Below are 27105 nucleotides of genomic sequence, written 5' to 3'. Positions count from 1 at the left end.
TTCCTAGCTACTTCTACCTTCTGCATAGCACCTGTTTTTGACTTCTTGACTTTGATACAGCTGGGCTGCTTCTCAAGTAGATTAGGGTCACAAACATTCAACTCCTTTTCTACTTGCTGCAGTTTTCGGTTGAATCTATCCAACTCTTTTCGCTTCATTCTTAGCTCTCATCCTGCTGTGGCTTGTCTTACTTTCTGACTTTTTACAGCGTTATTGTTTCCTTGTAGGTCATTGCTAAAACTTTCAAAGAACTTCTCATTATGATACATAGAGACGGAGTTCAACTGAGTCTCGTTGTCTTCAGCTCTTCATTTAATCCTTTAAGGTCGTCTGTTGCCCACTTCCTGGATTCTCTCCATGGTTTCCCCTCTTTTGGGGTCGGGGTCAATCACTTGCCTTCCCCTCCCCCCCCCCTCCCCCCCCCCCCCCCCCCCCCCGCCCCCTCCCTCCCACCTCTGGTGTTGGGGTCAACCATTACTCCACCTCTACAGAGTTTCTAGTTTCTATTAGTGCCTATTCTGAGTGCATCCTTGCCTTTCCTTTGAGGACTTATTACATCCTATGAGCTCCAGCGTTGTCTCCTCCTTGAGGTCTTCACAATGCTCTCTGAGGTCATCCATTGCTTATGGGTCACTTTTTAAAGTTGCCCTCTATTTGCGGTCTTCCCTGGCTTTCCTATCCATTGTTCTGTGTTCTTTCTGGTGGTTGTTGCATTAATGTTGTGCAACCTCAAATGCATTATCGCTTTAAGACTGTCAAAACCTTTTCTTTGCTTACAGCTGCTGTTTCTCACTCTCTTATCTGTGCTTTTCCGCGCTTCAGGAGTTTCGGCGGGAACCTGCAGCTCCTCCTTATGTACACCCTTCTAAACTGTTTCACTTCTCTTCTCAGCGACCTCAAAAAAAGTCAGTTTTCTCCCAATGTGCCATTTTATTTTTTGTCCGTTTCACCAATAGATCCAGCACTCTCAAAATTCACAGGGCTGTATTTGAAACTTTCTTTCCATTTTTTCTGGACAGATGGTGGTCTTCTCTGCCAACAACCTCGCACACTCGTCGCCTGCAGCCCACCAGTGCACCGATCGCTATCCAAACCCCTGTCCCGGCAGGTTCTGCTCAAATTGGTAGTTGGAGCCACAGCCTCTTCACTTTCCTGCGCCTTTGGGACATGTTCTGCATTTCCTTGTGGCATTTTTACTTTTGACACTTCACCCTGTGCACTTTTTCTTTGTTTTTTTTTCTCTTTTTACTTCAGTTCCCTTTTTCTTAAACTCTGGATCACAGTTCTTGCTTCTGAGAGTCATTTTCTCTTTGTTTGCTTTTTTCCCTACATTTTCCAAACTTCTGACTGTCCTAGCCACTTCACGTTTGCTCTGCGCCTACCCCTCAGGATCTAGCATTGCCTGTTGGACGTACAGACATTCGGGTGAGTCATTCATTCGTTCCGACTTCAATTTAACCAAATATTCACAGTTTGGTTGTGTCCCCGGAATCAATTTTATCCTCGGTGCCAATGTGATGGCCTGGCACTGACGAGGTGGAGGCTCGTCAAACAGAGTTTATTGATAACAAGAAACAATGGTACAGAGGCCACTGACCTCGCTGCCCTGGAGCAGCACATGGCTGGTGTTGCTCCAGCCTTTATGGCTGCCCGATGCATTCTGTTTGGAAAATGACTCCACCCTCCGGCTGATCACCTGCTCTCAATCCACTTTGGTCCCCAGAGCAAGATGACCCTCCCCTGTACCGTCTTAAAGAGACCAACACCTCAATCCATTACAGATGAAAATACTGGTACATGTGGCTTCTCAGGGATTGCAAAGAGAAAATCATTGGACTCTGCGATCCCCATAAAGAATTGAATTTCCTATCAATAGCAAACATATTGTGCTTTTTGGCCTGAGCTATTTCAGAAACACACAAACTGGCAGCTTACCCATGTCCAAAGGGACCATTGTTATAATGTCACAGGAATATTTGGACTGCCAAAATCAAAGGTTTTCTGCCATCAGGTGGCTCAAGGCTAAAGTCGAAGACTGGTCAAATGTGAAGTTCTCCACATGGAACATAGCTGCCCCTTTGCCTCCTCGAACTGCTGAATACCAACAATGTATTTCGATTTGTAAAATTCCAGAATTAGATTTTTCCACAGCATCTCTTTTGACTTTGGATGTCTGCATATAGAAAATGGGAAGAGTAACAGGATCTTTTCTGTTGGTTTTGTCCTTCAGTGAAATAAGTTCATCGATAGAATGTTAATTCCAGTAGAAAATGATTACGTCACAGAATATAGAGCATTATCGTTTCAGTCTTTCCAGAAAGGGAAAGTCCTGAGACACGTCAAGTGAGATTGGATGGAGATGACCGAACGAGGGATGTGCTGAAGAAATGTATTGTGGTTCCAGTTGAGAACATTCAAAGCAACTATTTTAATATCTCGGCGTCCATATAAACCAAAAACCCAATTGATCTTTCAGTGTTGAATCAAGGTTCAGTTTTCCCCGATGCCGGCAGTAAATTAGCAACGCTTTGTTCCTCCTGGCTGTACTAACTGACCACACTTCCACATCAACAAACCATTGTGACATGTGCCATGGGAAACCTAATTGCTTTTTTGTGATGCTTTCCTAGAAGCTTCAGTTCAGTTTTTGCAGTTCAGTGCTTGTCATGCATGCCGTGGATATTTTAACTATCCAGCAAATCTTTCCTTTGACTTCATTTTATTCCGGTAAAACTGTGATGTTGTCTGTTGACCTGACGTTGCTGAAAATGTGTCTGTTTACCAATGTGCAAAGGGAGTGTGACCTTCCGGCAATTACCATTTGATTTCATTTTTGTTGTACAAATAATTTTCAGAAATTGTCTTAGAATCTACTGTGGGATCAGCCACAGGTACTATGCTTAATTAGCCAAGTCAAAATCATCCTTTCTATTTTCTACATATACACACATTGAGGACAGAATGAGACATTTGCTGCTACAGGCTATATGCTCTGTCAGCATTTGCTGCTGAAAACACATGCTCTGTGTAATGAAATTGTCTGCTCGGGACAAGCGCCAGTTCTTGCGTGCTTAAACAAGTGAGAATAAAGCTATGTAGCAGATTCCTTCTGGCATCACAATAAATTGGGTTTCAACTGAATGGTCCTCTGAGTCCGCAGGCTTTCACAGAAAGTTATGATGGCATCCTTTACACCTGCCTAAGTGAAAGCAGAAGGTAATTTTATATATCCAAACCAAAAATAATGTGAAATTACAAGGCAACAGAGTCTCTTTAGTTGCTAAATTAATTTAAAGCAAATAAATATAATCAAAAGAAGGGTAATTTTAATAATCATTTCAGATGCCCGTGGATTACAAACAGTGTTTAGCAATTTGTTAAATCTTGTTCCACAGTTTGTTGCAACTTACTTTTAAATTTCATGCTTTTATTATATATCACTACACATTTTAATTACATATTTTAAAGGTTTGGCATTTCTCAGAACATCAAAAACAATCAAGTAGCTCACACTATTTAAGGTTGGTTGCAAAGTCTGGGTTTCATTGCACACTTACTGTCTCAGCTGAATAAGCCAGTTGATAGCTGAGCCCGACAAACCAGGAATGTACAAAGTTTGATTCCCATTCTTTCCTGTGCTTCATGATGTAAACTGCTTACCAGCATTTGGGAGCAGGTTAACATCCAGTGATCTGCCCCTGACAATTCCTATATCGGTTGAAGTCGCAATTACACTTAACTATGTCACAACTTGGTTGACTAACCCGTAGGGAGAAATTTTGTCCAAACAGATTTGCATGTAACGAGGAGGCCAGTAGGGGTTGGGAACCTGTTGAGGACTGCATTGGGCTTTGCAGTCATTCCTTAAATCAGTTACAGCATTCACATCCCGCCTTCTGGGTTTCCTGACCAATCAGAAAAGATGGATAAGGTGATGCCACAAATCTATCAAAGGAAGAATTTCTTCTGAAAGGTGCCCTGGCATGGGTCAGAATGATTCAATTATCCATTGATTCCTGAGGCTTCAGCGACCACAGAATGAAAAGGAGACCTGGGTTAAATCCTGAAATAATTGCGGATTTACGTATTGAAATTACTCATTCGACAGCCCCACTGGAGTTCCCTGCTCACCGGCAAATCAGCGCGAGTCAAACATAAAGGTGGGAGAGATCATGCCAGTTTCCCGATACGGCACCACTTTTCTGGGCTTCAGATAATAATGATAATATTTATTCTTGTCACAAGTAGGCTTACATTAACACTGCAATGAAGTTACTGTGAAAATCCCTTAATCGCCACACTACGACGCCTGTTCAGGTAAACTGGGGGAGATTTCAGAATGTCCAATTCACCTAACAAGCATGTCTTTCTGGACTTGTGGGAGGAAACTGGAGCACCCGGAGAAAGCCCATGCAGACACGGGGAGAACGTGCAGACACCGCAGAGACAGGGACCCAAGCTGAGAATCGAACCCGGGCCCGTGGCGCTGTGAATCAACAGTGTTAACCACTGTGCTACCGTGCCACCCTATGCCCCCAGCACCACCATGACCGTCTACCCTTGCAGTTAACACCTTGCCCTCAATGTCTACTCAAAACATGAAGATGGCCACTTGGGCAAGATACTGGAGAGTGACCAAATACTGTGGAACCATACCCAAGACATTAATGCTGAAAGAGAGGGGAGAACATTTACAATGAAAATCACAACCTTCTTGTCCTTTATTGATAACTCAGTTCCACCTTCTCAACATGGGATAGATTTTCAACTTTCTGCCAGGAGACAAAATTGGCATTACTGCCAATGATTTCACGGAATATCAAATCAACAGTCTGTTCCTCAATCAGCAATGTTATGCCTGGGGAGCAAGTTCAAAGTGAGATGATCCCTGCTGGAAACTGCAGGTATCAATGTGTGAAGTCAAGATCAGACTTGACTGTGATGTTCCCTGTGGCTGAGCAACCTGGTAATGCTCTTTGGGTAGCACATAAGGAATAGTCAATTGTTAAACTTCACTGTACTGAGGTCCAGAGATAGTTCCAGAAGCAAAAGAAGTATTGTGAATGGAATGCTGTTGCAAGGAGAATGGAATATAAGAGTAAGGATGTTTTCTTACAGTTGCACATGGCATTGAGTACCCAATTCTTTTTTTCCCCCAATTAAGGGGCAGGTTAGTATGGCCTTTTTTGGGTTGTGGGGGTGAGACTCACGCAAACATGGGGAGAATGTGCAAACTCCACATGGACAGTGACCCGGGGCCTGGATCGAACCTGGGACCTCGGTGCCGTGAGGAGGCAGTGCTAACCACTGTGCCACCATGCTGCCCCCTGCACAGGGCATTGATGAAACCACATCTGAAGTACTGTGTTACAGTTTGGGCTCCTTATTTAAGAAAGGATGTCAATGTGTTAGAAGCAGTTCAAAGAAGGTTCACTTGGCTGACACCTGGGATTTGGGGATGGTGGTGGGAGGGGGCGGCTAGGTGGGAGTTATCTCTGGAGGAAAGATTGGACAGGCTGGGGCCTGTATCCACTGTAGTTCAGAAAATTGAGAAGTGAAAGGTCTTGAGGGGGCTTGACAGGGTAGATGCTGAAAAGATGTCTCCCCTGTTGGGAGAGACTAGAACAAGGGGACACAGTTTACAAATAAGGGGTCTCCCATTTAAGGCAAAGTTGACGAGAAATGATTTCCTCTGAGAAAGTGGTGGAGTCAAATGTTATTGGATATTTTTTAAGACAGATTAAAAATTGACTAACATGGAAGTCAAAGGAAATTGAGGGCAGGCAGAATGTGGAGTTGCAGGCACAATCAGGTCATCCATAGCGGAGCAGGCTCCAGGGACCAAATTACTCCCCCTAATTTGTATATTCGTATGTGACATTCTGGGTGTACCTTTTAGATTGAAACAAAATCATTGAGCTACAGCTGGAATATTTCTACTGTTCCTGCAGTTTTATGAAAATGTCACAAGTCTTGAAGCTTCAACTGATAAAATCAATAGTAAATTTTGATCACAAGGCCCTAATAATGGTGTGATCACTATTGTATTATTTCAGTTATTGAAAAGTGCACTGACAGTCTTTGAATCATTACCACTTTGAGTTCTTGCATTACACACTGTCTAACATGGATCACCATAGTTTACAGATATACAGCTGGCTTGAGCAGATGAAATGCCAGAATCCACCTTTTTGGAATGATAAACCCCTTATTGTCTATATATTGTTGTCAAATTCTAGTTTTATTAACAAGACAGTAATCATCGGAAAGATCAAATTTAAAATTAATGCAGGAGAAAGTACTACGGATGGTGGAAATCTGAGAGTGAAACTGAAAATGCTCAGGTCATTGACCGCAAATGTTAATTCTGTTTATCTCTCCAAAGATGTCGCAAGACCTGTTAAGTATTTCCAGCACTTAAAATGCCATTGACATGGATGAACAACCCCTTCGTCCTGGGCAAGGGATATTCATGAATATCCAAACCAGAATTCAAACCTATTTGATAGTCACCACAAATTCTCACACCACTGTCAAGTTTTGCTACAGGCATGATCAGCTTTGACCTAGTCCTCTTCAATCAATCTGTCCACTACAGTATTGGCAGGAATGACCGGCAGGCAGTTCTTGTGGAGATTACATCTTGTCTTCATGCTGAAGACAAGTTCCACCATGGTGGATGGCACTACCACAATGTTAATTCACCTAAGGACAGAGCTGTGCTCCGAAACTCGTCACTCGAAACAGACCTGTTGGATTTAACCTGGTGTTGCAAGACTTCTTACTGTACCCACCTCAGTCCAACGCCGGCATCTCCACATCATGACAATGTTAAATGACATAGATATAGCAGCTCACAACTGGGCATCCATAAGGAACTGTGGGCATTAGCAGCAGCAGAATTGTACTTCACCAGAATCTGTAATCTCATAACATGGAATATCCGTCACTCTACCATTACCATAATGCCAGATGATCCTCCCGAGCTCAATGAGGAGTTTGGAAATGCATGTCAGAAGAAGCACTAGGCACAGCTGGAAAGGAGGCGCCAAAGACACAGAGACTTGCACGCTCTACAGCAGAAACAGCATGCTTTAGACAGAGCAAGCTATCCAACAACAAAAGGATCAGATAAAAGCCCTGTAATCCTGCCACATCCAGTCATGAATGACAGTGGACAGTTAAATAAATATGGGGTAGAAGAGGTCCATAAACAACTCGGTCCTCAATGATGGCAGAGTCCAGCATATGAGTGCAAAAGATAAGACTGAAGTATTTTCAGCCAATTAGCTACACCTATAATGAAGCTGCTCCAGTACATCTACAAGACTGGCATCAACCTGAAAGTGTAGAAAATTGGCTAAATGTGTACTTTCAGCCATCAGTGATGTGATAAAGGGTATTGTCAGCGTCAGGGATCCGGGTTTGATACTGACGGTGGGTGACTGTGTGGAGTTTGCACATTCTCTCCATGTCTGCATGGGTTTCCTCCGGGTGCTCCGGTTTCCTTTCACAGTCCAAAGATATGCAGGTTAGATTTATTGGCCATGCTAAATTGCCCCTTGGTGTCCAAAGATTAGGTGGGCTTAAAGGGTTACGGGGATGGGGTGGGGGAGTGGGTCTGGGTAGAGTGCTCTTTTGGAGGGTTGGTGCAGTTGTGATGGGCCAAATGGTCTCCTTCTACACTGTAGGCATTCTATGATTCAATAGAAGTTCGAACTGTTAGTTGTCAGAAAATCTGGGTCTCAAAGGATGCAAAATGTTATTGGGTGTGCTTCAAACATGGTAACACCTTTTGTTTATGGGAACTCAATACAAGATGACAGGTGATTTAGTAGGTTCTACAGTAATTTCATTGGGTTGGTGGTGAAAATGTCATGAAAATTTATTGTCAAATGTCATGATAAACATCAGGGAGAATATGAGAAAGCTGTGTTGTGGTTCAGTTTCAAATAAATCGACTATTTTATGTTGCACCACATCAAACCTCTATCACTTTAACATCATAAGGAAAATATTTCCAGGGATTGTATTCCGCTTTAATATGGCAACTACAGAAGATGCATCCCATGGATTTAGGCAACTTAAAAAGACTGGATAAAGTGTTTAAAATGGCAGTGTCAAATACCGTGGAAACGCAGCTTCGACTTCATTGTTTATTCATGTTCCAGTGTTCCACTTTCAACAGAAAGTGCTGATAGACAATGTTTCCATGAATACTTACTCAGTTTGAGAGATAAGTGAGCTCTGATATGGATTGTATGAGTCTCTATAGTGCAGAACTTCAAACAAGTTCTAAAGTTCCTTGGTGAAATCGTGCCCTCAAGGCTATCATGTACTCAGGACGGTCATGCCTTCAAGGCTGTTATGTACTCAGGACGGTCATGCCTTCAAGGCTGTTATGCACTCAGGGCAGTCAAGCCCTCAAGGCTGTCATGCACTCAAGGCTCTCATGCCTTCAAGGCTGTCTTGTGCTCAGGCCGGTCACGCACTCAGGGTTACTTCAGTCCCCACTGGAATTTCAAGGTTGCTGCATGGTTGCATAGTTTTGACAGAACATTGATGATAACTTGGCTACTAAATTGGCTCTGTGTTAGGAGGCATTGAGTCATGGTGAATGTTTGTGTTTTCTGACGGGAAAAGATTTGCATTGGGGTTCCTCTCAGGGATCGGTATTAGCATCATTGCTCCTCTTGCTATGAATAAATACATTTACTCCCCTTTTCCTCAATCTGTGCAAAGAAAGGCTATTCCTTATAGGACTGAAGGTCAGAAAAACTGGTTCAGTGCTCTTATTATTCTGCCAAGCAATTTGTATAAAACCCATTATCTTTTAATGACAGTTCGTGCTTAATTTATCCATAGTTATTTTGTCAGCAAGTTTATTTACAAATTACAAAAACAATTTTTTGAATAAAATAATTGTTGACAGCAAATGACCTGTAACTAATTGTTAAAATGTGCTTAATGTATCAAACTAATAATAGGTACAATTTAGTGAGTATCCTGATTATCTTCTGCAATGCTTCTCACCTTGTCAGCTAATAACGCAAGTGTGAAGACTGCAGATAACAATACTGTTGGCAGAATAATTGAACAGTGGTACAAACTTACAAGATACAAATCTAAGCCATAAAAAAAGGCGGTAAGACCATGAAGAACCACACCTGGTCACCCAGACTCGCAGAGCACTTTACATTACAGTAACACAATCCTGGATTCAGAAGGCTATAAAGATTTCTGATTCTTTACTTTCATTGCATTGGATGTTGTTGCAATTAGGGGTTGTTAGTTGCTTGATATTGGGCTGCTCGGATTTTGGCATGGACTTGGGTTGAGGATTTTTGAAGTGCAATTCTCCAGGGTCCAGTCTGCCACTTTGACCAAGGATGACTGTCTTGTGTGAGGGAGACAAAAGGGTGATTATGTTGAAGAGAGAGCCCCAAATCAGTGAGCCACCCATGGAAACAATTCAGCTTAATGATCTGGGACATCTTGGGCACGATTCTCTGCTCCCGCGCCGTTTCAGAGAATCGCCTGGGCAGCCATTTTTACCTGCGACTCCGGTCCGACGCCCTCCCACTATTCACCCCAGTGGCGAGAACGGCCCCGTCGAGGTCTGCGCGTCGCAGGCCAGAGAATCGCCCGGGACCCCCAAAATGGCGATTCTCCGCTGTCCTGATATTCTCTGGCCCGGATGGGCCGGGCGGCCTGCCCAAAACGATGGCTTCACGCCGGTGCCATCCATACCTGGTCGCTGCCGGCGTGAACACCGCGGGAACACTGTGGTGGGGGGTCTGTGGGGGTGCGAGGGGGGTTCCTGCACTGGGGGGGTGCTCAAAAGGGGCCTGGCCCGCGATCGGTGCCGACCGATCGGCGTGCCGGGCTCTCTGAAGGAGGACCTCCTTTCCTCCGCTGCCCCGCAAGATCGACCCGCCATCATCTTGCGGGGCGGCCGCGAGGAGGACGTCAAACGCGCATGCGCGGGTTGGCGCCGGTTATCCAGCGCATGCGCGGTTGACGTCATTTATGTGGCGCCGGCCCTGTCATTTACGCGCTGCTGCTTTTACGCGGTGCCAAAGCCTGTTTTCACTCCGGCGTCGGCACTTAGTCTCCAGATCGGAGAATCGCGCCCAATATCGTTAACACATTTCAGATACTTCCGGTATGTGATGAAGGCAAACAGGAGGTTATCAGGCTGGGGCCCACATCCAGGAATTCAGCAGACAGTTTGTTTGGGGGCCCAAGGAGCTGACCTTGGATTAGGGGGAGTCAAAAGGAAAGCCTTTGAGTTCTTATTGAGGGAGGGGACAAACGCTATGGTGCATGTTCAATACATCAGCTGGGAAGATCGACTGTGAGAGTTAAGGGGCGTGATTCTCTGACCTCGTTGCGCTTTAGCACAAGCAAAATGAGGCCGGTGAATAGAGGGAGAGGCCAAAAATGAGAACCGTGGCAGGAATTAAACCTTTGCGATGCAACCAGCCCGCTCCCGTCGGCAAAATTGGGATCTCGCCGTAGCGTGGTGAGAAACCAATTATCATCTCTTAAGTCCTATTTCGATACAATTAACGAGAGTCATCCCTTATCCAACAGTCTCCCATCATTCAGTGGCCTCCCCATCAAGTGGTCACGCTGGTGCTGATTAGTACTCCTTTTGAAAAACGTGAACCTGGCGGAAGGGTTTCTGTGGCGACAGGAGGAGGTGATTAGCCTTCTTTGTCCACAGGCCAAGTGTCTGGGGGCACTGGGCTTGCCACCCCAGTGCTCTGCGAGGCATGGGGGTCGTCAGCTGGGGATAGGGTCCCTCTGCTTGGGTGGGGATCCCTCCTCTGGTCAGGGATGGGCCACCAGGGTAGGGTGGGGGGGGGGGGGGAACCGCACGCAGCACCAGCATGCCAACCCCTGGGTCATGTGTACTCGTTGCGGGGGTAACTCCTGTCCCTGCCCGTCTGCCCCACAGACCAACCATAACCCCCACTGCCTGCCGAGGCTGCTGGCCATGCGGCTGAAGGCTATTGCTAATAGGCTAATAATGGATTCCCGTGGGTGGGCGGGCCATGTAGCATGTGGGAGTCATTGCCTAGCATCCCAATCACACCTTGATGTCTGAACACTGATTCGAATCCCCGCTGCCCCTGCATCATCTGGCTCTGCCAGTCCTGACAGTTCCTCAAGCCCTGCACCATCATATCAACACCCTCGGCGATGCCCCTCAGTGATTGGGCCATGCTCTGCAGCGACTTGTCAATGCCCTCCTGCGACTGGAACAAGTTCCGCAAAGCCTTGGCCATTCCCACTGAAGAGCGGGTGGGGTCAGCCTGGTACTTGGTCACATCTCCCAGCGTGTCAGACATTCTGCCTAGACCCTCAGCCATGGCCGTCACTGACTGCGTGAAGCCTTGGACACCTTTGCTAATGGTGTCGACGTAGGGCACCAGGCTCTCCACTGCGGTCGCCACCCTAGCAGTGTTGACCTCGGTGCCACACATTGCCAGCGACAACTCCAGCGCCCGTAGCCTCTGGGATTCCTCCAAGCGGCTATGGATCTGCTGGAGTGATGCTGAAACCTCGCTCTGAATGTCCCAGCTGCACCCTAACATCTCCATCAGCTCCAGGTTGACCTCTTCCACAGGATCAGCACAGGCTGGGATCCAGCGGGGTCCAGGATCCAGCCGACCTCCGACTGCTGTCTTCCCTGGGGGTTCCTACCTCCACCTGATGTACACCAGCAGTAGTGTGGTGCTCACCAGATTGTGCCCCAGAAGCCTGACCACTAACATATCCCACCGAGGTGCGTGTATCTGCGCTGGTGGCGGGTGGGGATGACAGCTGTGACGCGAGTATTACCGTGGCATCCTCAGAGCTCTCCTCTGAGGTGGTCTCATGGGAGGTAGGAGAGGGGGCTGCCCGGGATGGGCCGGCGCCGTCGGCTGGAGGACCTGCGGGGGAATTGACATGTGGTCAGTGGGAGGGATGGGTCAGTCAGTATGGCAATAACAACTCATGTTTGACAGGTCCTCCGGGTAGAGGCCAGTGGTTCCGCACCTCTGAGGTGTTCGCCAGCCTCCACATTGGTGACCCCCCACACTGTCCTCGGCCACACCAGTCACCTCCAGGACATGCTCCTCGAAGGTGGTGAGAATTCTGATGTTTGGCACACCACCGCCAGACTGGGCCCTCTCCCGCCGATTGTGGGAGAGCTTTTCCGGAGGAGACACAGAGGGGAGGCATCGTTAGCCACATGCATGCTTCACATTGGTGGAGGAGGAAGGTGTGACGGAAGCGTTGGGGGGATTGTAGGGGAAGTAGGGTAGAGGGAGAGTTGGGGGGTCACATGGAGAGTTGGGAGATGAATGCTCCCATGGGTGGAAAGGTCTTGGGGTGGATGGAGGGGGGGGTGTACTCACCTGTGCTGCCCGGTGTAGGTCATTAACCTTTTTCCTGCACAAGAGGCCAGTCTTCCTGGTCACACACCCGGCGCTCACAGCTGCCGCCACCTCATCCCAGTCAGCACTGACTGCCCTATGGCTGACCATCCTGGACCCTCGGGGGAACAGGAATCCCTCCTGGCTTCCACAGCGTCTTGCAGCCTCCCCAGATCTGCATCCTCAAATCTTGGGGGTGTTCTGCTTTGCAAATTTGCTGCGAGCTGGCTGGTGTTAGCTGAGCATGTGCTGCTTGACCTTATTAGCGGTAGGCTGGTGAGTGCAGTGCCAGCGAATCAGCTGGCGAGCCTTCATTTGCGGTGAGAAGCCCGTAAGGCCTTGTTAAGTGGTCCAATTAGCATTGAATAGCGTTGCCGGCCTCGCTGGGCCGAGCACCGGGAAGCTCGTGGCAGTTCCCGCCAGCTACAACACTGAGAAATCGTTCCGAGAATCATACCGAAGATCATTGTAAGAGAGAGAGAGCTGGTCAACTTTAGAATTCACTGATTAGTAGAAATTTGAATTTAGCCCATAACCAGGGTTGTAAGTAATTGTTTTCTTTTGCAAGGATACCACAAATATTTTTATTTGCTCGTTTCACAATTGTATAATTAAACAATTAATCTGTCTCCATAAGTGTCAATCAGCCTACCCTCAGAAGAGTAAAGCAATAGGCATCGAGAGGATGATTTAATGTAGTGCTTTATTGTCCTAATTCCAGGTCACATTACTATAGAATTTGATATTCGGTAGTTAAGGTGGACACCTTATTATAACAGATATAGGATCCAATTATGGGAGAAGACAGCCATATCTGAGAAATAACTAGGGCAGACCTGAGATTTGTAACGAATGCTATTAAAACTCCTCAATTATATTGTGAGTATATCGTGTTCTTATGAGCCAGCCAGTTTGATTTTTGAAAAGGCATTGTTATCATGGACAATCTGCTTATCTTTTTGAGGGAATCTGCCCATAGGACCACACTTTTTTTTTGCCATAACCATGTTCCATTTTAATGACAAAGTGATACATTTGCACAAGGTTGTTCTGTATTGGAGGGAAAGGAAGGCATTTCATACAGCTGTTTACCATGAAGCCAGTTCCACTTTAACTCTGCTGCAGTGAAGATGTTGCATTTCCTTTACTAATTGTTACCAAGTTCACAATATGGCCAAGGTACGCAATTGGCCTCACTAAGTAGCAGGACCATAAGTGAAGGTTGGGTGAAAAGAATACAAATGCCACAAGTGTCAATGAGTACTCATTTAATTTCTGACAATGCTGACTGAATCTATGAAAGACACTGAGGAGCCATATCCAGTCTATCCAGACTCAAAATAAGAACAGAAGTTTATTTTATTATGGTGGTCATATTCTGTCAATAAAACACTTGCAGACAAGGAATAGCTGAAGTCATGCAGAAGATGTTGTGCCCAAATCACATTTTTGTGGTTTGTTTAAATTCCCTTTAAAGTATTCATCTTTAGCTACTGCGCGGGGAAATAATTTTGACAAGTATTGTAAGTTAGAACAAATGCATACACGGTGGCACAGTGGTTAGCACTGCTGCCTCACAGCTCCAGGGACCTGGGTTCAGTTCCAGCCTCGGGTGACTGTGTGGAGTCTGCACATTCTCCCCATGTCTGCGTGGGTTCCTGCCGGGTGCTCCGGTTTCCGCCCACAGTCCAAAGATGTGCAGGTTAGGTGGATTGGCCATGCTAAATTGCCCCTTTGTGTCCAAACGTTCAGATGGGGTTACTGGGTTTCAGTGATAGGGTCGAGGCGTGCGCTTAAGTAGGGTGCTCTTTCCAAGGGCTGGTGCAGACTTGATGGGCCGAATGGCCTCCTACTGCACTGTAGATTCTATTAATCTATTCATCATACATTTAGACCATTGCTACGAAAATGCAGTATAATCATTTTGAATAGATGACGTTGAATTTTTAGTTGCAGCAGGGTTGCCAATTGACAAGATGTGTAGAGCCAGGTTCAGCAGAGCAGATATAACTATAAAATAGCATTGCGTATCAAACGGTAGGAAGCAAATTTATTCGGAACCAAAGATTGACAATGTCGCAGATAACATCACAGAATCTTTTCACTGTAGAGGCCTACGGTGCCAGTTGTCATTTTCAAAAATATTTGCATAGCTTGCCGACAGCCTGCTTGTCCCTACACCCTTCTTCATTGGTGTGAAACTAGTGAGTGTTAAACTGGATCCAGTGCTTCATTGGACCAACTCCTCTGGTTTCAGAGATATCAATGCTCCTCAACAGAAATGTGTGCTCTTTTCAGTTGTCTAAAGACTTTTCCAAAGTAGCAGCCCTGGAGAGTGATGTTTCAGTGGTCGAAATGTAACAATTCTGACAGTGAGAAATTTTAAAGTTGAGCTGGAGAAAAAAAAGGGGAACAGTGCTTTCCACATTGACTGGCCAGACACTGTGGAAGTCCTATAACCCTCTCACATTCTACATTCCTCCAACTCTGGCCGATTGTCCATTTCCCCCACTTTGTTTGCACCATTATTGGTGGTCATGCCTTTAGCTGCTTAGGTCTTAAGCTCTGGAATTCCCTCCCCAGATCTGTGTACCTTCATGACTCTCACTCCTCCTTTAAGACACTGTGAAAACCTAATTCTTTGAGTGTTTAAGATGGGATTTGCTGACCATGCCATGGCAGGTTTTGCCTCAGCGGATGCGGTGACCCCACTCAAAGCTCCATTGACTTTGGCGGGACTGGAAGATCTCGCCAGCAGGAAGGGCTGGAAAATCCCAGCCTCATAGTCTCCCCTTCCGGCTCGATGGCCAATTTTTGTCTGATTGCAAATTGTGCAAAGAGTTTTGTGTCATTTTACTATGTTGAATCAGCAAATTGATACATCTGCATTTCTGTTCTCTGGCGATGAGGGAAAGGTGCAATTGCACCTTGTCATCCACCTATTGCATGATCCCATTGCATTGGTAGTATACAAGAGCAAAGGTGAGATGTCTACTTACCAAATATCTGCCTAATCTTTTGATAAATGTGACTTGGACTCACTGAGGTGGTTGGTTCTTTCTGTGCCCTCAGGACCCTGTAATTCTACTAAGAGCATCTGCTCTGTGGTTTACCGTGATTTATAAATTTTAATTTGCTTTTTACAAGACGAGATTCTGCAGCTTATGAGGGTGAAGATTTCTATCAGTTTTTATTTCATAATTACGTAGTTTAAAATGCTTTATTTAACACCAAATGTAAATGAGAACGGTGTGAAAACATCAGAGTATAACTGCCCATTTAAAGCCAACGCAACTTTTTCATTTCAAATTTAATCCGAAACCAGTGACTTGAAAAATAATATTTTGCAGAATACAATAGGATCGATGTAATCCTCAGCTATCTTGTGAACTCTCATAAAGTCCTATTATAACTTATTAAAGCTTTGCTGCACAATGTCGTAAATACACAATTCATAACAAAAGTAGTAACTAAAATTTCAAATAACTGAAAGCTAATATTTTTTTTTAAATATAAATTTCGCATACCCAATTCATTTATTTTTCAATTAAGGGGCAATTTAGCGTGACCAATCCACCTACGCTGCACATCTTTTGGGTTGTGGGGGTGAAAAACAGGGAGAATGTGCAAACTCCACACGGGCAGTGACCCAGAGCCGGAATCGAACCTGGGACCTCGGCGCCGTGAGGCTGCAGGGCTAACCCACTGCACCACCGTGCTGCCCTCACTGAAAGCTAATATGAGTCCTATTAAGAAGTTTAAATTGTGACTGGTGTCGTCAAATGTCAGCCTTGGTTCAGTGGTAGCACCATTGCCAAGGTCAGAAGATGATGGGGTCGAGACCAATTCTTAAGATTTGAACGCATCATCAGCAGTAACGAGTGTTACATTGTTAGCGGTGTTTGCTGTCTTCCTGCCCTCTCAGGGATCTGTAGATTATCCATGGTATTTTTCAAAATGGAGCATTGGGGTTCTCTTAACTTTCTAGCCAACACTTCTCTCTTAACCAACACCACTGCAGCAGATTATCTGATCATTATTTCTGTTTGTGGTTCCTTGCTGTATGCATATTAGCTCAAATCCCCAATATAAATGCAAGTTATTTATTTGTGGCTGGGGGTGGGGGGGTGGAGTGGGCTGGAATGTGGATAGACTGCAGTCAATTTAAAGCATTAAGGATCCAATCAGGGCAATCTTTTGGGCTTGACCACAGTTGTGTACCCTCCCACTTGATCGCATGCTAAGGCCACCATTTTAATGGTGGTAGCCTCCCCGCATCACTCAGTGGATCCTATCTGCACAGAGGACTCCATCCTATAACATTGGGGCCTAGAACAGGCCTGCAGCCCGACAGACCCCTCAAGTGGGGTTTCCCGTCCTTTCTATGGGGCATGTTGCCCACCTCCCTCTGTAAGATGTAATCATATTCATGCCTCTGAGGGTGTTTCCATTCTAACCTTCATATTTTGGTGGCTGAACAGCACGCACCTCTCCCAAGTTTCTAGAACTGCCATCACTGTGATTGAGCTGGCTGCTTTAAGAGTGCATCCACCATCTTAAATGGGATAGTCGCATGTGGTTCTCTGCAAGTGCAGGTTGGAGACCTCCATTTGGTCCTGATGTCAGAGTCCTGAAGCTCATGGAAAAATCCTACTGATATTGAGTAAGCAACAATGGTAAAGAAGTGTCTCCAATTCTATAGGGTCCATCGCAGCCAGAAGGCAATATTGTATTTCACACTCTCTTCTACCCATTTCATTCCTGGGTGCCAGCTTAAAAGCTCAGTTGTAAAAGTTGGTTTAGTGAACACGTGTCCAGCAATAAACATTGGGCTTGGAGTATTCTTTGTCAGAGTGTGAGGATGTACTCACTGAGACTTAAGTTGAATAAAGACACTTTATTTACACGGTTGCTTCGTTAGCTGCATGCGTTCAGCCAGTCCATCGTACACTCTTTCTAACTAGGAAAACTCCTCCCCTCAGAGACATTCCCCAAGCTGCGGGTTGATTGGCTGTTCAGATCACATGACCCTTACTCAGTAAGGCTGGTCTTAAAGTGACAATCGTCACCTCCATCCCCCTTTAATTCCTTTTTACAATCCTTAGTTCCCAAATTACTTCATACAGGTGAAACTGTCAAAATATGTGAAAATTACATTTATGCTTAGTCCTGAATTCTGATTTCACATTTATATACATAAATTCAATAATTATAAATTGAGCCTTTGAGGGGATTTTCTGTTTCTAGTAGAGCGACGTAATTCTGTAGTTTGAGATGCTTCAGCAGCATCGGCGTTAACAGTAACTGTAATAACGGGTACCTTTTCTGGTACAGGCAGTTCATTACTATTTGCTTCAATGGAGACATCAGCTAGTCTCTAACAGTTCGATCAGGTACTTTGGTGCTTATGACCTCAAAAACATTTCTTGATGGCAATACTGACTGCTGGTGTGTCACTCTACTCCTCAAGTGGTCCATGTGTTTAAAGAATGATCCAACCCTCCATGTCTACTTGGTATGAAAGAGGTCCAGTCTCAGAGACAATAATTCCTGGCATCCAACTTGGTTCAAAGTTTTTCACAAATACGGCTTCACTTAACATAAATCTCTGTGCTCTACTATGCAAATCATGGCTTGTTTTCTGATTAGCTTGGCTAGTTTCCACCCTCCCTGGCAAATTTGGAAACATGAGGCTCAGTTTCGTTCTGAGATGACATTTCATTAGTAGTTTTGCTGATGGAACTCCCGTTGTTGGATGTGAAGTGGTAAGGTAGCTAAGATGGAAGCGCAAAACTTTGGTTTCAAAGGTTCCTCCTAACTGTTTCTTCAGGCCAGACTTGAAAGTTTGCATTGCTCTCTCGGCTAGGCCATTTGATGCTGGCCAGTAAGACACAGTTCTGATGTGTTTAATACCATTGAAACTGGCGAAGTTGTGAAATTCAGCACTTGTTAATATGGTTCCTTGTCTGTTAAAAAGAGGGTAATCATGAGTTGAAAAGAATTGACATAATGTTTTGATGGTAACATGCGATATAGATGACTTCACCTCAAAAATCATCATCCATTTAGATTGTGCATCGGAAACATTGTGCCCAGAAATGGGCCAACATTGCCGATATGGATTCATATCCATGAGCAGCTTGTGTGATTAGAAGGCACTTAGTGATTGGGATGCACTTACCTCCCTTTGATGTAGTTGATGTTTGTAAACATTGGGGTTTCAGAACTTAGAGTCACTCACCCATGAAAGGAGATGAATGAATCAAGGCTGCAGCTGTTTTGTGGAAGCTGTCAATCACAGCCCACTACTAGAAATTAATGAATGCTTGCAGCTACAGAATCTGAGGGGTTTGAACACAGGTCACAGCTGCTCTCTTTCCAGGAATGGACATGTGGTTCCTCCAAGTAAGTGTTACAACAGTAATTTCTGTCACTGCCCTTGTCTGGACTGCTCTCTAGCTTCCAGCAGCGTTCCTTTTTCTGCGGGGTCTGTGGGGGGTCACTCTAGTTATGGGGTCCATGTGGGGAGAGGGGTCACTCTAGTTGGAGGTCTCGGGGGAGTTGATTCCTTCAGTTAGGGAGTCCCTGGGTGGAATCTCCTTATTTATAAGTTCCCTAGTCTGGTGGGGGGGGGGGGGGGGGGGGGTTCTGGTGAAGGTAGGGTGGGCAGGTCATGCATTATGGGGGGGGGGGGGGGAGGTAGCCTTCTGATGGACATTGGGGGAAATTCCCTTGGAGAGTTACCCCTTGGCCCACCGCGAGGTTCACCGCACCAGGTACACATTTATCAGGGACAGCATGATTTTCACCCATGTGATTCCTGGCCAAGAGGATCAGAGAATCATGCGGGTCCAGAGAATACGGTACCTGGCCCAGTAAGTACCTGGCCCACTGGTGCAGGGTACAAACCTCAATCCCAATGGCAGCGGGGGGGCTGGGGCATCGGAAAAGGGTTGGCGCCCAGCGCCATTCCCATTCTTTTCACTACCACTGGATTTTCCGCCTCATCGATAACTCCGCTACCGGCAGCGCGAGGCGGAACATTTAGTCCAATATGTGTATCCCCCCATATTCCAGATTACATATCCAGGACTCATAAAAGTTCCCATATTGTTCTTTTTTAACTTGCATTTGGACGAAATGAGTGGAGTTAAAAGAGAAGTTGTTCAATGTATCCATCAGGATAAGACAGGTGTCAATCTAGCAATAGTATCTGTGATCCTTCCGACACACCACCATGCTGACCACTGCTTCTGCTGTTCATCATTCATTTTGATCCTGTTTAAATGTGTCGGATGGTAATGGTAATTCCCGACCCTGCTGGTTGTGACACAAAATCTCACAGTAAGGCTTGCGAGGAACTGTCAAATAGTGATAGAAGAAGCAAACAACTGTGTGCTGGAAATCGTTAAACAAAAACAGATACTCATCCGATCAACTATGACATCTGTAGCCCTGAGCCTTTGACTGACTGACTTAGGTGTTGCAGTTTCAGATAAGTAATATCTTTCAGGGATAATTTTCTGTGTACAAGAATGCTTGGAATCCGCAGTGCAGGCTTTCAAACATCGTGTCCCTTTGGCTCACACTGTCTAGAGTTCAGCTGCAGTCACCACTGCAGCAGTGCATTTCCCTCTTAACCATTTTACTTGTCACCAGACAATTGACAAATATGGGCCAAACAAGTTACGAGAGTGAAATTGCTGGAATATTAACTATCAACCATTTACAATCAATATTAATGACCTGGATGAAGGAACAGATTGCTCTGGGCAAATTTGCTGACACTACTGAGATAGGCAGGAAAGCTAATCGTGGGGCGGGCAGAGAGAGTCTGGAAAGAGATATAGACAGGTTAAGGGAGCCATCAAATATTTGGCAAACGGAGGATAATGGGGTTGCCCAGTTTGGTCGGGAGAATAGAAAAGCAGATTATTTAAATGTGGAGAGAATGCAGAATGCTACATAATCGAGGTTTGCGTGCCCTCGTTCATGCAACACAAAAGATAGCATACCTGTGTGGCAAGGAGTTAGGAAGGCAAATGGGGTGTTGGCCTTTATTGCAAGCGGAAGAGAGAATAAAACCAGGGATGTCTTGACACAACCGTGCAAGGTGTTGGTGAGGTCACACCGACATGCAATTTGTTCACCTTATTGAAGGAGAGATATATATGCATTGATGCCAGTTCAAAGAATGGCCACTAGGTTGACTCCTGGGATGAAGGGATTGTCTTGTGAAGAAAGGTGAAATGAATTTAGCCCATTTGACCAAGTCAATGAAAGGGTTAACAATTTAATTCCGCTTATAGCACAAATAATAATCTTTCTCAAAAAGAAGAGAGACAATGGGCTGGATCCTCTGAATCGCGACTCCGGAAACGTGAATCGCAATCGGGCAGAAAACCGGGCGTCACGCGAAAGTCGTGCTTTGTGCCCAATGAGCCCATGCGACACCGTCATTCGCATGCATTTAAATCTACTTAACGGATTGGACACAGTATGCTCCATTCTTCCATGATGTTCCACTCCTCTTGGATGAAAGTTTTGTGTGCGCAAATGCTTGCTGACAGAATCGTAGAATCATGAGCACCCTACTTAAGCCCAATCCTCCACCCTATCCCCGTAACCCAGTAACCCCACCCAATCTTTAAGGAACTAAGGGCAATTGAGCATGATCAGTCCACCTAATCTGCACATCTTTGGACTGTGGGAGGAAACCAATCTAGACATGGGGAGAAAGTGCAAACTCCGCACAAACAGTGACCCAAGCTGTGAATTGAACTTGGGACCCTGGAGCTGTGAAGCAATTATGATAACCACTACGCTACTGTGCCCCCCTTGAAACAGGGAGCGGGAGACTAAACTAACTGAATTACCCTTGAAGATTGTCGGGCTTGCTGGGTGGTGGCTTCCTGAGCCACGGCAGTAGCAGGGAACGACTTGGCGCCAAGTCCATGGACTTGGGCTGTCCCCCTAGGGATCAGGGTGGATTGGCTCAGACTGCCATTGCTGTCGTCTGTCTTTTATATGCACCCGTTTTGTGCTACTTACAATTTCCTGGCTGTTCACACTGCTGATTGCTGCCTGTGTCCTCGACTGGTCAGAAGGCCTCTGGTCATCTGGGAGTCCACCCAGGCTGCCCTTCTGGACACCCTTATACCCCAGCTGTATCATCAAGGGGTTGGGCATGGCCAAGCTCAATCAGTGGCCCACCAGGTGTTGGCACTCCTCAGAAGCACAGCCCCACTTCAGAGGAACCAGGTGATCAGCAGAGCTCACCCCAACCAGAGGACACCTGCCCCGCAGCCTTTGGAACCCTCCCTGGTTCTCTGCCCCTCTCAGGACAGAAGCCTCACTAGCAACCCCCACCCCTCCAGATCATCTATCTGCTCTCTCTGCCTGGTGAGGTTGGCAACACTTACTGGCTTACCACCACCTCACAGGCAAGGTTCAGGAGGGCCGGCTTGGGTCTGCAGTCACCCTGGGGAAGAGGGTGTGCATTCCACTAGCTGCTAATGGTGAGCCGCCTCTGCTGTTGTAAAATCCACCATGGGGGGACCAGAAAATCCTGGCCGGCAGTTCAAATAAACATGTTTTTTGGTATTTTTCATTCCTCAAGAAATACTCAAACAAAAGGGTCCAACAGCAAAGTAGACGGTAGTCATTATATTCAAAAGGCAACATATATATTTTCTTTAATTTGAGACTTGGGTAGACAAGTCCATAGAATCTCTACAGGACAGAGGGAGGCCATTCGGCCCATCAAGTCTGCACTGACCCTCCAAAGAAGCACCTTTCCTAAGCCCACACCCCCACTCTATCCCTGTAATCCCACCTGACCTTTGGAACACTAGGGGGAAATTTAGCATGGCCAATCCACCGAACCTGCATATCTTTGGATTGTGGGAGGAAGATGGAGCACTCAGAGAAAATCCACGCAGACACAGGGAGAATGTGCAAACTCCACGCAGACAGTTACCCAAGGTCGGAATTAAACTTTATCTCAACACCAATTCAATAGCTAACATAGCTCACTCAAGCTCTTAAGCTGATTTAAAATCTTTTAGTTGAAAAATTGAGCTGACAATAAGTTTGACTGGATAACTTTGCTGAGGGGTAAAGACAGGAGAATCCTAACAGAGCCTATGCTCAATGTGGTTTAGAAGAATGAGAGGTGGGGCTGGATTCTTCAGCCGTGCCTGCCACAAGATCACCACGGGCGGGACGCAGACCATGTAAAGGTCCATTGACCTCAGGCGGGAATTTCCAGTCGCAGAGTGGGCGTGGCTGGAGAATCCCGCCAGTGATCTTTTGAAGCATTTAAGATTCCAAGGGGACTTAAAAATGTAATCGTGAGAGGATAAGTTCAAAAGAGATCAGAGCAGAATTTGGCCATTCGGCCCATTGAGTCTGCTCCACCATTCGATCATGGATGATATGTTCCTCATTTCCATTCACCTGCCTTCTCCCTGTAACCCCTGATTTCCATATTAATCAAGAAATCCCCTTACTGATCATAAGCACCATATTTTTTCTTGGGGTGCTGTTAACAATAATGCTACAGACCAAGAGCTGAATGATGAAATCAGCCAGAGTAGTTATTTCTTCGGAGCAGGAGTAGCCTCTCGAAACCACCCCACCGGTCAATACAATCATGGCTGATCTCATCCTGGCCTTAACTTCACCATCCTGCCCCTTCTCCATAACCCTTCGACCCATTACCAATTAAAAATCTGTGTCAGTCTTCCTTAAATTTACTCACTGTCCCAGCCTCCACCTCACTGTGGGGTAGCAAATTCCACAAATTTGAGAAAGGTAGTTTCCACACAACTCTGTTTTAAATTTGCTACCTCTTATCCTAAGACTGTGACTTCTTGTTCTAGAATGCCCCACAAGAGGAAGCATCCGCTCCACATCTACCTAATCCATATAGGATGTTTCCCCCTCGTGAGGGAATCTAGAACGAGGGGTCGCAGTTTCAGAATAAGGGATCTTCCATTTACAGAGGAGGAATTTCTTCTCTTAGAAGATTGTTAATCTAAGAAATTTTCAACCCCAAGAAAAGTGGAAGCTGGGTCATTGAATATATTCAATGCTGTGACAGACAGACTTTGGATCTACGAGGGGTTGAAGGTTATGAGTGTCGTGTTATGTACACTGGGATAACACAGGGTGCAACTGGATGCAGCTTTAACCAAAAGATACTCCAGACCTTGAAGTTAGTTCAATCTGATTTATTGAACCAGTAGCACAGTTAGCACAGTTCTCCATGAGTTCGACTCTCTGCTACCCTAAGTGTGGTTACTCTGTCTGACTGAACCAGACTAGCTCTTAGCCACGTGCTGGAGGTGTAATACTGTACGTACACCCTGACTCACTCTGTAGATGTTCATCAGTGGAAAGAGGCGGAGTGTGAGTGCCTCGTGCCTTTTATAGTGAGCTACCACCTCTGACTGTCCAGCCTGCTCATTGGTCATGTCCTGTTCTCTGTGTTCATTAGCTGCCTGTATGTGCCTATCTGTATATCATTATCTGCACATCTGCATATCATGACAATGAGTGGCAGGCAACATTTGCACCAAATTGCATTGAATTTTGGTGGGTTATGATTTATCTTTGATTACTTGATTTTTTTTACCAAATAGTGTGACGGGATAGGTAATGGATCTGGTGAGTTACCAAGTCAGCTCAGACAGCATTAGTAAAGTTGCAATGAATAGCCCGTATCGGTGATCAAGCTATCGCAGCTCTGCATCTACACTCAGCCCCATGACTCTGTCAACTTCAGTCGCTATTCTAAGCATCCTTGGCTAATGATTTTGCCATTTATCGAAAAATGTGATCCTGCTTCTTTGACGACGCATCAACTTATATAACGAAAATAGTTTGGCGCTTAACTTCATTTTGACTTTCACTTTGTTTAAAAAATATATATTTTTACTTTTCAAGATATTCCCTAACTCTCTTTTGTTGTTTCTGCAACCCCTGAAGATTAAAATGCATTTATTTTGAGTGAAAAATAATGGCCAGCTTTCTCTGGTTGTCGGGATTCACTTTTCACTCTGGCAGCGCACCCCCGCTAGCAGGTTTCGCGGTGCCGTGGTTTCATTGCGAAATCCCATTTCTAAGCAGCGGTGGGATAGAATCCCGCTCTCAGCGAAAGGCACGTGGCCAACAAGCAGGATTCTTCTTGAGTAAACAAGGTTAGGCATTGGATAGGATTGGCAAAGTGGTGGTTCCCTAATCTGTCCATCCGCATTTTATGTTTTCAATATAATGCTCACTATCAAATTATTTCTTTTTTTATCACTCGCTCAGATATTTCATGCTTCATCCAAGCAGACCTGTAAACATACCTGCCAAGCACATTTAACTTAGGAATTTAGCAAATACATGTTTTCTTCTGTATATATTCAGCACTGGGGCAGCACAGTGGCTCAGTGGTCAGCACTGCTGCCTCATGGCACCAAGGACCCGGGTTCGATCCAAGCCCCGGGTCACTGTCCATGCGGCGTTTGCACATTCCCCCTTTGTCTGCGTGGCTCTCACCCCCACAACCCAAAGGCATGCAGATTAGTTGGATTGGAATTTTTTAAAAAAAATCAAAGTAAATAAATATTCAGCATCTCAGAATGACTGATAAATTCTCCCTGTGTTTTTGGCTTTATACATAAATGTTTGTTCCTTGTAGAGAATGTTCTCTCTTCAGATAGCAGGATAGCAGTTCTGTGGTACCTTCGGTGAGCTCTCGGACACCAGTGCAATGAACATTCGGGTGAATTCCCCGTCAGCAGGATTCTCTGTTCCACCAGCAGCGCACCCCCACCCGCGGGTTTCCCGACAGTGTAGGGTGGCCACAATGGGAAACTCCTTTGGCCGGCGGCGGGACCTGCGCACCAAGGAACACTGGTTGGGAAGGTGGAGAATTCATTTCATTGTCTTTTGAAGCAGAGATGTTCATATCTTCTAGCCCTGAGTCTGCTGACTGGGGTAGATCACGCTTATAATGCTCTGTATAATTCCTACAACAGCCTCTGGAGTTGGCACAGTGATCAGAAGCTAACTTGCTGACATTACAAAAGTTGCAGGTGAAGATCTATTTTCCTGTTGTTCTGGTTGAAATACCCAGACACGAAACGTGGAATCATTAATTGAAATGCTCAGCATCATAACTGAACCAGCCTGGTTGGTAAAGGCAATAGTTATAACTTTTGGGTCCACTACAGATACTGACTTAAGCTCAATGGTGTCAACCTGCTTCTTAGAAGAATTGGCTTGCTCTGCCCTACATCAACTGGTGCAATATCAGGGCTCAGCGGGTAACAATGAAAGTTCCTTGGATCATAGTTCCTTGCCTCTTGTACTTACGCTGTTTTGGGATGTCCCATGGATGTGAAAGGTGCCGTATGAATGTAAACATTTTCCTTCCTGCTAATGTATTGTTTTGACCCGTACCATTGGCGGCAGTACAAGTTTGCTATCTTAAATTAGGGGCTGGTGCAGTTCGTTTGAATTAGAAGCATTTTACTCCTGACAAGCAGACACCTTAAAGAAGATAACAATTTGCATGTGGTTCGTTTCCCCAACTCATGATGCTTGTCCTTTTAATATACAATTTTAATGTGCACAAATGCATTACTCACTGAGAACAGGACAAGAGATAAAGATTACAGATACAGTTATGGGAAAACAATACACAGGAGAAGAGGTAGTTGTACAAAATCTTCCAGCTGCTCATTAAACAGTTATCACAGATGTGCAAAAAGAAGTTTCCCATTAATATCATACTCATTTTCTTTCAGACCTCTAAAATGTGGTGTTTGATGGCGAAGTCAGAAATAGTTCGGTGATAAATAGCAATGACTCTACCTGTGGGGAGTTGACTAATGATACTGTCACTGCTGTATCCTGGCGCCTGCCATCAACACAAGTTCATTTGTTCCTCAAATTCATTACATTCCATCTGCAACGTGCCTCCATAAGGTCAACCATAAATTCATTGTTGGGGCAAGGTAAGAATGCATTGCAATAGTGGTTAGCAGTTATTCAGCATTTAGCTCGCACATGGTATTGGGCCACAGTGTCTCAACAGGTACATTACTGAATTTCACTGTCCTTGAAAGGACAGCAAGCTGTTAATGTATTTTTGACCTTAAATTCTTATGCCCAAATCATTTAGCATATTTTATGTAACAGTTTAAAAAAAAAATGACCTGACACTCTGCCTTTTTGCTTATAGGCTGGGGTTTGATACAGCGCTGGAGGACTGGACATTGCTCCACTGTCGGGGAACAGTGGTTAGTACTGCACTTAAATCAGGTCTGGTGCAGGTCAGCAGTGTTGCTAGGCTAGGTGCCCCGGCATGGCCCTGATAATGCATTCCAAAGCCTACCCTCCAAGGACCAGTCACATTATTGCACGTATTTCCCATTCTCCACTTCTTCAGTTCCTCAGAGCTGAATCAGTTGTGCTGAGAATTGCTGTCTGCTAGGAATTTAGCTCAGGCCACATGGAGACATTTCACAAACAAACTAATCACTAACGAAAGTTATGATCGAGGATAAGGAGGAGAACAGGGTCAAAGTTGTTGTACTTCTTTTGATTCCTTTTCAGTACATTCCGAAGAGTATGTGTCGATGCAGATTATATATTTATTCTTCATTTACATATTATGACA

The 27105-nt window shown here is 45.4% G+C and overlaps 1 protein-coding gene across 3 annotated transcripts in view; it reads left to right on the top strand.

Moving 5' to 3' along the window:
• The window catches only part of LOC140388005 (chemokine-like protein TAFA-5), a 1047435-nt gene that overhangs the window by 998312 nt on the left and 22018 nt on the right, over positions 1 to 27105 (top strand). Inside the window, exon 4 of one of the 3 annotated variants that reach the window (XM_072471456.1) lies at positions 26668 to 26725. The exons of the other annotated variants lie outside the window; for them this stretch is intronic. Coding sequence (XP_072327557.1) covers positions 26668 to 26679 — 12 coding nt within the window. The 3' untranslated portion in view covers positions 26680 to 26725. The remainder of the gene's footprint in view (positions 1 to 26667; positions 26726 to 27105) is intronic. 3 annotated transcript variants of the gene reach the window in all.

This window comes from Scyliorhinus torazame, chromosome 13 (assembly GCF_047496885.1).
Source record: "Scyliorhinus torazame isolate Kashiwa2021f chromosome 13, sScyTor2.1, whole genome shotgun sequence".
NCBI lineage: Eukaryota > Metazoa > Chordata > Chondrichthyes > Carcharhiniformes > Scyliorhinidae > Scyliorhinus > Scyliorhinus torazame.
This window is presented reverse-complemented; position numbering and strand designations above follow the sequence as displayed.